This window comes from Arachis duranensis, chromosome 8 (genome assembly GCF_000817695.3).
Source record: "Arachis duranensis cultivar V14167 chromosome 8, aradu.V14167.gnm2.J7QH, whole genome shotgun sequence".
Taxonomy (NCBI): domain Eukaryota; kingdom Viridiplantae; phylum Streptophyta; class Magnoliopsida; order Fabales; family Fabaceae; genus Arachis; species Arachis duranensis.
In genome coordinates, this window is record NC_029779.3 from 40,009,848 (window position 1) to 40,023,008 (window position 13,161).

The 13,161-nt window shown below is 33.4% G+C and overlaps 1 protein-coding gene across 2 annotated transcripts in view; it reads left to right on the forward strand.

Moving 5' to 3' along the window:
* LOC107462737 (structural maintenance of chromosomes protein 5) overlaps positions 1–11,810 on the forward strand; it is a 27,383-nt gene extending 15,573 nt beyond the window's left edge. For both annotated transcript variants that reach the window (XM_016081364.3, XM_052252690.1), the window contains exons 19-31: positions 2,828–2,952; positions 3,152–3,229; positions 4,572–4,644; positions 4,779–4,882; positions 6,353–6,469; positions 6,542–6,619; positions 8,951–9,050; positions 9,134–9,188; positions 9,943–9,991; positions 10,079–10,166; positions 10,258–10,330; positions 10,751–10,854; positions 10,963–11,810. In XM_016081364.3, coding sequence (XP_015936850.1) covers positions 2,828–2,952; positions 3,152–3,229; positions 4,572–4,644; positions 4,779–4,882; positions 6,353–6,469; positions 6,542–6,619; positions 8,951–9,050; positions 9,134–9,188; positions 9,943–9,991; positions 10,079–10,166; positions 10,258–10,330; positions 10,751–10,854; positions 10,963–11,024 — 1,106 coding nt within the window. In that variant the 3' untranslated portion in view covers positions 11,025–11,810. The remainder of the gene's footprint in view (positions 1–2,827; positions 2,953–3,151; positions 3,230–4,571; positions 4,645–4,778; positions 4,883–6,352; positions 6,470–6,541; positions 6,620–8,950; positions 9,051–9,133; positions 9,189–9,942; positions 9,992–10,078; positions 10,167–10,257; positions 10,331–10,750; positions 10,855–10,962) is intronic.
* The last annotated feature ends 1,351 nt before the right edge of the window (positions 11,811–13,161 follow it).

The following is a 13,161-nucleotide window of genomic DNA, read 5'->3' on the forward strand; positions in this document are numbered from 1 at the left end:
TATTGGTATAGGATTACACCAGGGATCATCCTTAAGTCCATACCTTTTCACATTAGTCTTGGAAGTACTCACAGAGCACATCCAAGAGCCTGTGCCATGGTGCATGCTTTTTGCCGATGATATCGTCCTTATGGGAGAGTCAAGGGAAGACCTAAATAAGAAGTTGAAGTTATGGAGAGAAGCTCTAGAAGTGTATGGTCTATGCATAAGCCGTAGTAAGACGGAATATATGGAATGCAAGTTCAGTCTGAGAAGGGAAAACTCCAATATAGAGGTGAAAATTGGAGAGAACACCTTACGAAAAGTTAAAAGTTTTAAGTATCTTGGGTGCATCATACAGGATAATGGAGAGATTGAACATGATGTAAATCATAAGATCCAAGCAGGTTGGTCAAAATGGCGGAGTGCATCTGGTTTTATATGTGACAAAAAAGTACCTTTAAAACTTAAAGGTAAATTCGAATCCAGTCAGGAGGGTGGATGAGATGGAAGATGGACAAAGGGCGAAAGGCAGAGGAAGACCTAAGAAGACCATCCATGAGGTGGCCAAACGAGATCTACATGTAAACGGTCTCTCTGTAGACATGATACATGACAGAGCACAATGGCGTCGTTTGATTCATGTAGCCGACCCCACTTAGTGGGACAAGGCTTTGTTGTTGTTGTTGTTTGTTGTAGTGTCTACCTGTGTGTTGGTAAACCAAAATGGTGGACCATGCCATGTGTTGGGTGGACACACCCACTATCGAAAGACAACCTTATATTCATAGATATTTTAATTCTTTCCCTCAAGCTTTAGCATATAGATCATATGCACCAAGCTTTTTACATGGATAACTTATTCTAGGACCTTTTATTTCTTTGCCAAGACATAAGCCAAATGATCCTTTGAATTGATGAAACTTGTGGTGATGTCTCCCTTTTGTCTAGCAAAATGACACAGTTAACCTCAATATTTTTGGTCTTCTCATGAAAAACTAGGCTAGAAGTGATGTGCAAAGTCACCTGGTTGCCAGATAAAAAGGTCGTTCATTTAGTTGTCTCAAATTGCAGTTCCTTGAGTAAACTGTTTAAGCCATATAAGCTTACCTGAGTTGATCGATATAGCAAAGTATTATTCTTCTCCACTAGACTGTGCAACCACATCCTGCATGACTTTACGAAGAAATAAGTGTGCCACCATTGAGGACACAATAGCTAGAACTGGAATGTCTATCAATCAGACACCTTGTCCAGCATCACAAAATCCAACAATAGCTATGAGATTGTTATCCTCATTGAGAAGACCCTTTAGAATGCGGATCACAGTATCCTGATGATCTTTGCATGGTGAGTTCAAAGAGATGTTAGGACGAGTGAGAGTGAGATAATTTAGTTTCCAAACCAGTCTTCTATATCTTCATGGTCAAATATTGGTTTCCCTTGATCTGCTAGAAGCTTAACATTGAGATTTGTAGTTAACTTTGTGAACGCTCCCCCACAAGCTAAAGCTTACCAACCTTTTAGCTTGTTAAATTTAACCCTTAAAAGTCTAAAGTTACGTCCACTGAAGTCTACCAAGGCAACGCCAAAATGCTGGATAAATCTTAACAACTGGGTGGCTGGAATGACCATCGTCTTGGATGGTTTCTTGGAGTATAACATGATTAGGAAGAAGAGACAGGCATCTACCAGCGCAGTTTGAAAACAGAAATTAAGGCTGTAAACTGCTACCAGTAATGATTATGTTTGAAAAAAAGCATTGAATGTAGCGGAAATTTCCTAAGCATGCAAAAAGAGTTCGCAAGAACAACATTTGGATGTGCTGAATAGCAAGGAAAACTTGGATATCAAAAGAAGCCATGAAAATGGTCTGAGTGAAAAACATTGTCATTGGTGTGATTTACAATGGGAGACGAAAACATAACCCAATATAGTTTCCACTTGTGCCAGAAGGAGATGACGGGAAAACCAAGGAGGTTTGAAACAAAAGGAGTCTTTTATCCCCTATCTTGTATTATTCTGCTCTTTCTTAATGAAATATTGGATGAACCAAAAAAGGACAGTTTTGGTAGGAGGCAGCAGGGAGGGAATAAAAATGGTGGAAGCTGCAGTCAGAGACATCATCAGTTGTGCTACTTGATGGGGCAGTGTGTGGAGAACTGCCAAAAAAAGAAATGGTTTATGAACGTGCATGTGAAGCTAGATGACAACAAAACAGTTGTGGTTGGACTATGTTCGATGAGAGGTAACCGGCATTGTGGTTAGTGATTGAAGATGGTGACTGATGATGGTGTTGATTGAGGCCCGGAGGAGAGGTTCCACCAATCGGAAAGACACATGGTTTTCTGAAAAGAATTTTGATGGGACGGAAGTGGGTCCTCCTGGATCGACAGACTAGTGTGTTGGTATGGAAGAAGGAAAGAAAGAGTGCATGAATTCCATGCGTCTTAACTACACAACAGGGAGATTTATATAACTACTATGACTTAAATACATAAATATGAAAATGAATTAAATTTATGCTTGATCTTATATCCGAATTACATGATATCACACAGATTAGTAGTGAGTGACTATTATATTAGGTGTGTGTGATGGTTGGTGTAGTAAAAAATTAGATTCGAAAGGCATTGGGTTTTGGATATCTTTAACTTTTTGTATCTTTTTCTTTCCTCGTCATAGTCTTCTTCTAGACTCATGATATCACACTGATGTCAGCTTGTGTTCCATTATGTACAAGGGTTTCTACCTCTAATGACATGGTTCCAGTGGTATGAAAGCTTAAGGCTGTTTCACTATTTCATATTCTTAAATGAATGAATGAATGTCCTTTCTTGGGATTTAGGGAAAAAGAGAGCTGCACTGAAATCATTGGAGGAATCCATTGATAGAGATACCGAGATGGCAAAGCTTGTTGATCAGGCAAATAAACTTCACATTCTGAGATTCCGTAATGCAATGAAATTAAAGGTGATATTCATTTTTTTCCTTTAAATTTCATGTTATTTGTAGGTTAAAATTCTATTATTCTTTGTAGTTGGGATTAATTTATGATGTTGGTTCCAACACATTCTAAGTTTTCTATTTTAATGTCTTTCTCCCATTGAGGATAGACTTAATTTTGGATATCAAGTTATTTTGCTGTTGATGCTCCCCAATTTTTTGGCAGGAACTTCTCGTTGAGTGTGTTGCTTACAGAAGAAGCTTTATTGAACAACGGATGTCTTCTATTCAATTTGATGCTAAGGTAACCTGTTGATAAATTTAATGCTGATATTGCGCTAGAAAACATTTAACGGGCTGTTGCCATGGATTAAGTAGATTTTCATGTTTTTTATTGAGAAGATAGAAATTTTACATAATCAATCACTCACAATCCATTTGGAATTTATTATTTTTTCACTTTCAATTCCTATGGTGTCACGATTGACTAGAAAGTTAAAATAGTGAAACACCATTAAGGTAAAGCCTGTTGCCTGAAGATTATTACTTCTGGTGTAAGCTTAACTACTACTGATATCAAAATCTTCTCGCCAATTGCTTAACATATTGCCATTGTCTCATATTTGCCTGTTGCCACTTCTGTGAATTGAGATTTCCATTTTTTTTAAGTAGCGGGTATCGGTTAATGTTGTTTTTCTTTTCTATTTTTTAAAAGCTATTTATTATTAAATTTTAATGGTTAATTATTATATCTAAAGCAATAACTAAGCCTTTGGTGCTAGTCCATTGAATCATAAAAGTCCGTATGACCATCAAGCTTTGACCAAGCTTTACATTGGTTGTTGGGGCTATCTTACAACAGCCATCGTTTATTCAAGCTTTCAATCAAGCATAAAGATTTTGTAATAAACACATGTACAGAGTTATTAGGCTGTTATTGGCTGTTACTATTCAATGATGGCTTAGTTTGGACTTGCAGACTATACATATGTAACATATGTAGGAGAAATTTTAGTAAAACATCATCCCCAACCGCATTAGAAATCTGACCTATAAACAAGGTAACAAATCATTGAAACTCAAATAAGAATGCTACATTCCAATCACTCTCCTCATGGGCTCAGATTTTTGGTGTTGAATTAGGCCAACTTAATTCTAATATGGTATTAGGGTCTATCCTATGATTGTTACCAGGCCATTTGCAAATGTCATATCCTGCAAACTATACAGATGTCTAGCATTAGGAGTGTGAGGTGTGCCCTAGATTTCATATTTTGTGTTTGGAAGAGCTCTTGTACTTTCTTTCTTTCAACCACTGTTAGCATTCTTCTTGATTGAAATTCCTTTACTAGGGACTAATGTGGCAAAATATGTGGTAATTGCTATGAATGCCACCATTTTTTGTATTTGGTTGGAGTGTAATCCTTGCTGTGGTGGATTTCCTTAGGTTTAGGCTTACGGTCTTTTTCTTGTTCTACAACAAAAGCAACATTACATTTATTATCTCTCCCCCTCCCCCCTTCTCTCTCTCTCTCTCTCTCTCTCTCTCTCTCTCACACGCGCGCACACACACACACACACACACACACGCACGCACGCACGCACACACACACACATAGTAACATACTAACATTTTGAATTTATAGATTCGCAAATTGGAGGCAGATTTAAAGCAGCATGAGAGGTCTGCCGTTGAAGCAACTATACAATTTCAGAACCGTGAGAAGCTACTATGGTTTTTCTTCTTATCTAGTAATCATATGCGCGCGCGCGCGCACACACGCACGCACACACACTCATATTTTCACTTGTGCTTGTGCAGCAAAGCTGATGTTATTTTGTATTTTATCCAGTTAAGAAAGAAACTGAGGCTTGTGAACAGCAGCTGACAGATTCTTTGAATCTTGCTGAATCAATTGCGCCATTGACACCTGAGCTACAGAACAAATTTCGTGAGGTTTGTGTCACAGATGAGGAATGCAATGTGCACTTTTCAAATATGACAATACAATTGATGTTTTGCATTTCAACCATTGCTACTTGTAGTTATTGAACTCTTATTTCGGTCTTAAATTGCCTAATCAAAGGAATATATATCAGAAAGCATGACAATTGAATCTCATTTATTCTGGTAATAATATCCTAAACAAGGAAGCGATCTCCTTATTGGAAGTCTGATCTACAAACAAGATAATAAATCATTGAAGCTTAAATAAGGAAGCGGCAAATAAATATTAATGTCCCATGCCACTCTTCTCTTGACTGAGCTTTTGGGTGTTAATTTCGGCTCACTCAAGTCTACTATGGCATCAAAATCTATCCTGTGGTTGTTACTACTTACTAGGTCTCCCACAAATGTCCGATCATGCAAACTTCATGCAACAAGTTTCCAATTTTAGGTGAGCGGGGTGTTACTTAGAGTTCCAGATTTCCTAGAAATAAGCTAGCTTTTGGATTTGAATTAGATTCACTTAATTCTAATAACTAACATGGTTGAATGTGAGAGGAGGGAAAGACATAAGAATTTTGTGGGTTTAACCTACATAGCCTAAATAGGGAATCTTTATATTCTAGTTTAACGGCTGTATTGTAACTGATCCTATAATATCCTAATTTATTCTCAGATATTCTATCAAACATATTGGATTTCTAAACTTTATGTAATGATACTAAATTTAAACTTGTCCCTTCATGTTTTGAATAGATGTTGGTCACTCTCAGATTGCACCTTAAATTGGAGAAACAGAGTCTGAAAGTGTGTTTGATCCACCACTTGGAGGTGGCTTAGGGAGTTGATCAAATTTTTACAGTAATTGCAATAGTTATATGTATTGAATGAGAGTACTTGACAATGTCTGAGGCAAGTCGGTGTGCCACTGGACAAATCTTGTACACTCCCTGGTGAACCCGAGAAATGGGGGACTGAGCTTTTTGTCTTTCATTAAGCTGCTGTTTGCATTTTGCGATGACCATATTGGCATGTTTTCTATCCGGTGGCAACACCATTAAACATGCCTGGTCATCTTGAATCTTAAAGCTTTGTCTTTGATGATCTGCAACAGGCTCTTAAATTCTTCTTTTGGTTCTTTGGGCTCAACCATGTGCTTTAATAACAATGTAGTGTCCTGGTAATGTTACTGTTCTATAGGCCTGTTCAGTTTTTAGACATTAGCACTCATTTTGGATGCTCTTCTTATCTAGATAGTAGTATTATTATGATATAGAATATAAAAGTTAGGAGGACATATTATCTAGATACCACAACCATAAGCTTATTGTATCTGACAACGAAATGCATGCTAGTTGCAGTACACATTCACCGTCATGATATTATTTTTTGATTTATTCTAACTGAAGTAGTTTCTATGTAATTTCTTGTTTACCTGCCTATTGGGCACCCTGAGAGAATTTGGGTCTTTTCATGCAGATGCCCACTACAATTGAGGATTTAAATAATGCTATTCAAGAAACAATCTCTGAGGCCCGGGCAATATTTACACTTAATAATAATGCATTGGAGGAGTATGAGTATCGGCGACAAAAGGTACTTGGTCTGTTCTTGCACTTAGCTTTGCAGTATGTTGACGTGCCAAGTGAAGTCACAGTTTATTTTCAGATAGAAGAGCTTGCAGAAAAAATCGCTGCAGAGAAGGAAGAATATGGAAGGTCTTCTACTGAAATAAAGGAAATCGAGGTAAGTTATATCTTTCTTATGGCGCTTGATTGTTATGTTGGGACTTGGGAACACATCTATAATTGCAACTATAAATTGACCTTCCTAAATAGATAATCCAATATTGAGATTTGTGACTTAATGGGCATTTGTTTTATTGTCTCAACGTATTCCTGAATATAATTACAGGGCTAAGCTTTCTTCTAGTGTTTTTACTAGTTTTATGAAAACGTTATGGGTACTAATCATTGGAATTATATTTCTGTGCCTTCATGGTATACCAGGCCTAAACCCATGCAATGCACGAGATTAAAATATGCATTTTTTTCCATAAAAATGATACTTTAAAATGAATGAAAAGTCTATCTTATTAAGGTATTTGTAGATTGTGTTGATGTATAATTATTTCAATTAAAATTACATAATATACTAATTGGTTTAGTAGTTTAATGAGTTTTATTTAAAAATTATTGAATCTAAATTAAATGTTTAAATAAAGCTTTCATATGTAGCTGAAATTCTTGTGAAATTTATAAAATTAAAATATGCTAAATTTTTATCTAAAGAATTGAAACTTTGGAATGTAATATGACTTAAATCAAAAGCAAGCATGAATGTGTTAATAATTATAACTTGTAAGAAAAGTATTCACATTTTATAAGTTACAACTTTGAACATTTGTGAAAGATAATACAGTTTAGCAAAGGTTTATACATTCATGTTCTCTTCTAGCTCATGTGAGTAATTGAGTTGTACGATAGCTTTTATGTTTACGTATAACTTCTTTGTTTTCCTTCTCAAATAAAAGAATCATGATCATTCTTATCAAAAGAACAACATTATACTTTCGTCTGTCAAAATTTTTGCAATCTTCTGTTGCATTTCAATCTAAACAACTTTTTAAAAGTTTATGCAATTGATTATAGATTGTATATCTTCATGTAGTATCTTACCTATTCTTCTCAAATTAAGTGAAAGAATAATTGTTATTCTTATCAAAGAATAAAATTATTCCTTCTTTTCTCATTAAGTTTTTCCAATCTCTTTTTGTATTTAACAAAAAAGCTTTTCCAAAAGAACTCTTTATGGAATTGAGTAGAGCTTTGTATGATTTCTTTTAATTATTAGTTTCCTTCTCCAATAAAAGCAATTATAACTCTTATCAAAGAATAAAATATATTTTCACTTGCTGTTAAATTTTTGCAATGTCTTTTGTTTATTAAAAAAGCTTTTCAAAAGAATTATTTGGATTATGTTTGTGCAATTGCCTTTGATAAAGAAATATTATGACAATAATCATATTGTCATTATCAATTGTATAATTATCAGTTGAGAACGATCTTTTTAATTAGATTTAAGTGTTGTTAATTTTTTTCTTAAATAAATTGGTTATAACATACATAAAGAATTAGTGTTTTTCTTCAACTAAAGTGCTATGAACAAACAATTTTATAAACAAGTCCACAACCAAGTCTTATTATACTTTAATGAATATCCCAATATACCTCAACTCTTATCTTAGAGCGTCAATTCACACATACATTTATGTGGGTGATTTTTGTTGTGCCAATGAACTATTAACTCGACTTGGTTACTAAAAATACTTGGTTATATAGCATCACTCTATTATATACCTACTCCCAGAACCACCTTACCCGGGCACGTCTACCACCTGCTATTAGACCATTCTTCCCTGGAGGATCCCAGCCAACTCCTCTTCCAACCACCATCACCTCCTCAGTCAACCTCCACTCTTGTCAGTCCATTGTCACATACAGTCCCCATCACCATAACCCATGCCACCCGAGTGACGTCATTAAATCTAAATTTCCATCCCCTTCATAAGGTTTGAACTTACCTCTTATTTGATTTTCCTCTATTATTTCTTCATCCGTAGTGTTACCTTCTTGAGATTTACTCATATACCCCTCAACCCTAGCTACATCCTTTTCCTACTCTCGAACATTTTTATCCTCTTCCTCTTGAATGAATTGTGGGCTTAAATAATGATCATTGACAACAGAAACTTTATGCTTGTTAGCCCACAACTACTCCCATTGATTGATTGTATGAAGTGATTAAATGTGGAGTTGAATTAAGCTTTTTGGGAGAATTAGAGAATGTAATCTAATGTTAACTTTGGATTGCAACCTTCTTACACCAAACTATGGCATGTCCCCTTTTCATGAATATATTAGTGAGTAGTTTTAATGGATGGACTCTGGATGTTGTTTGATTCTATACCCTTTTTCATGTTTACTGGAATGAAAACTTGCCACTTTTGTTCATGCTTTTGATTCTCTCGAAAATTTTGTCATGGGCAAAGCACCAATATGTTAGTTTTTTCTGCAGGATAAATGGCTTCCAGCACTTCGAAACCTTGTGGCACTGATCAATGAAACTTTTAGCCGTAATTTTCAAGAGATGGCTGTTGCTGGTGAAGTTTCACTAGGTATGTAAGTTGCTAATTAAAATTTAATATTGTTGGGTTTCATTGTCTTTTTATTCTAATGTCATGTTTGAACCTCTTCTTAGATGAGCATGATAAGGAGTATGCCCAATATGGAATTTGTATTAAAGTCAAATTCAGGTGACTACAGTTTGAATATCTAAACCAATTTCTACCTTTACTCTTTATTCTCTTTTCTGTATCTGCTTTCACTTGAAAACCTGATTGTATGGTGTAGATTTTTTTTCACAGATGTAGCTGAAAACAATAACTAGGGTATTATTATCAATTTAATTTGACCATTGATTTTACACCATGGTGAAATTTGTAATTGGGGCACATACAGGATGTTAGAATTTAGGGGAATCATATAGTTTCCAGTATCCCCTGTATTTATGTTTATTTTTTATGATGAATTTTGTATAGTATATGCATATGCATAGTTGCATACAAACCAGCTTATGCTATGTAGTTGAAGCAAATGAAATTCATGAAGTTGTTCACTCTTCTCTTTGATAGAGTAAGCTAAGCTAGCGTAAGTTAGTTGAGATGTGTGCTAGCTAGGTGAACTGCCACAGCTGGTGCCTGATGTAGTAAGTTGTAACTAATGATTTCGGTTTCATAAACTACTCCCTAGACTAGCTTGCTGCAGATATTTAAGGTGCTGTATAAATACATGTTTGTACACTTGGTTCATTTTGTTCAATATGTCAGATTCAGAACTGACTCCTATCGACTCTCTCATTTCTCAAAATATAATATGTATTTCATCTGTTGTAGGCATATGTACCACTCATGCAACTTAATTTGTTTATGTTGTCAAACTCCATTGCATCCTAGCTATTTTTCTTTGTTTTTCCCACCTCTCAGTATGTCTTATCTCCATTATTGACAGACAAAATGGAAAACTTGAAGTTCTTAGTGCTCATCATCAATCTGGAGGGGTATTGTGAAGGATTTTTTTTTCTTAAGTTTTCTTTTTTCATGGTGCTACTATATGAATTCTGAATTCTTCCTTAAACTGATAATAGGAGCGGTCAGTTTCAACTATCGTATATCTTCTTTCCCTTCAAGATCTTACTAATGTCCCATTTAGAGTTGTTGATGAAATCAACCAGGGTTAGTGACTGAAGTTAATTCTTTATGGATTGATCTTTTACAATGCTCTAGAGACCTTCATTGACAGTTTTACTTTATTTATTTTTATCAGGCATGGACCCAATAAACGAAAGAAAGATGTTCCAGCAACTGGTCAGAGCTGCAAGCAAGCCCAATACACCACAGTGAGTACTAACTGATCTATACTATACTTGATCTAAGTTCCTTTCACTCATTTAGCTTTTACGATATATAAATATGTCGGATCAGTTTGTCTTTCAAAGATTCCTTGAGATTAGTAATATCTAGCTGTATCAGATATGATCATAGTAGTTTAGATGCTGATGCTGTACTTCAACAAGTGTGGTATTTTTCAAAGTAATACTAACATTAGCAATATTGCAAGTCACCTGGAATTGACTAGTAGCAGAGAGTTTGACCAGTATGCACATGATGATCGGTTCATACTTCAATACCTATAACATATAATAGGAAAAAAGGACCAAATTTTGCAAATATACCCATAGTTCATAACACTGATATTGGGAAATTATGGTTTATCTTTGCAGAATTTTAAATAATTTCTTTCATTAAATGTTATGTAGGTGTTTCTTGCTTACCCCCAAATTGCTACCAGACCTGCAATATAGTGAAGCATGCACTATATTGAACGTGTTTAATGGCCCTTGGATTCCCCAACCCTCAAAGCGTAACCTCTCGACCATTGGATTATTATTATTATTATTATTATTATTATTATTATTATTATTATTATTTGGCTCACAGCTCGTTATCTTTTTATTTGATTTTATTTTAGTATGGGAGGAAGGTGAAAGATGGAGTATTGTCACGGGTCTCTTGGGGGAAACCCATTGTTGAAGTAAAACTTAATGGTATATTCACCAAGCAGGTCTATGTGAGCTTTTTTGGAATGTGCTTTGTTTTTAACTTCCGTATATATTTTGCGCAGTAACTAAATACACTGCATTTGAATGGTCCATTTTTTTGGTTAAGTTGTAATGTAACCGCTATTGTGAACACTTAATCCTTATGCCATTATGATAACGTATTTATTCCCATCATAGCAAACTAGTGTATGGCAGCGCGCGACGAGTAGTTAATCTACTTTATGCGTAGTTTGCTTACAAAAAGATTTATATTTTCTGAAAGAGTTAAATTTCGTCATTATTCCCATCATAGCAAATACGGCAGCGGAAAAGCTTAATGTGCACCTTGTTTTAATATAGAAAAAATAAGGTAAACAGAATTTTGCCAATAATCTCGTTTTCTCTTTGGTCTGCTCCCTCCTCTTCCCCAATATCTGCCTGCATTCTCTCCAGCTCTTCCTTTATTTCCCTGATAAACTAACCAGCACTACTGAATTGTTTTTTTCTTTCTTAATATAAAACCTGTGGGGTTTCGACTTTTGGACCCATAAGCAACAGTATAACGGAAAATTTCATGAGTACAAAGGTTTTTTGAGCAGATTGATTTTCTTCGCAAGAAGCCCTCCTGATATGCTGTGTTTGGACGAGGTATGGGCAGATATTCCAAAGTTCTCTGTACACCATCAATCATTCTTCGGAAGAAACATGATTGGAATTTATGTTCATAGGAAGTTTAGAATGGTTTATCTTCCATGGATAGATACATACACACCTAGTAGAACGAAAAAAATTTATTACATTTTCCCCTTTCTAATTGAAATATAGTATTTTGATCTTTTATATTTGTTATTATTTCACATATGTTGTTATATAATATCAAGGGTAAATTGCCTAACAAAATTGTGTAGGAGAAAATTGTATGTGAATGTTCTTATCTCAATTTGATTATATTTGTCTCATTTTTCTTTTATGTAAATCATTGCAAAATATCATAGTTTACAATTTTCATTTAAATGTACTTTGCCACTATTTAGTAGGTGAGTAATGCTACGTAGCTAAAATATTATAGACAATAAATAAAGATATATGATTAATAACATTTGGGTTTATAAGAGAGTGTAAATCACTCTTCTATTTAATTGACACAATTAATTTTTTCTATAATTAATTATCTTTCCTCATTTAATTATACTAAAAGTTAATTTCAAATTTAATGTGAATCAAATTCAAAAAATTTCTCCCTCATTATTACTACATGCATTTATAATTCTATAATTTTTTTTCTTCCAAATAAAAATTTTGAATTCTTATATTTTTAATTTTTAAAAAATTTTAAATCACCTCAACACATTTTATAAAAAATAAAAACATCTAAAATTTGATTAGTTTTTATTTTTTGAAAATTATAAACATCCAAAATTGTTGGTTTATGACTTGGAAAATGAAATAATAAATAATAATAAATTAGCACCAATTTATTTATTATGGATATCATGAATATAAAATATAAATATTATACGTATAAAAAAATGGATGTTAAATTAGAGAATTTAACAACTTTTGTTATACAACTCATATTTTACATATAGACTATTGTAAAATATAAACAAAAATTAAGAAATAAAATTTTAAAAATAATTATTAACTCGTCATATTAAAATTAATAAATAAATATACATATAAATAGTAAATAAAAAATATTAAAATTATGATCAATAATTTGAAATATATAACAAGACACATAGTTTAAAATTTAGTAATATTAATTGTAAAAATTTGTTAATTATGGATATTATATGTATGAAAGTATGAATGTTATGAGTATGAAATTATGGATGTTATTAATATGAAATTTTGGATGTTATGTGTACTTTACCTAACTATGAATGTTATGTGTATTTATGAGTAAATTTGTTAATTGAATAAATTAATTTAAGTATTTGACATTTTTTTTTCAAATTTAATTATAGTAAATAAAATTTGAAAATATATGTAAATCAGAATAAATTATTACACTTTGAAAAATATGAAATAAATTTTTAAATTATCAATCAAAGACAATGATTTAAAAAATCATACGTTGATTTAAATGTATAATGTCTTTAAAAAAATTAAAACATTTTGAATCA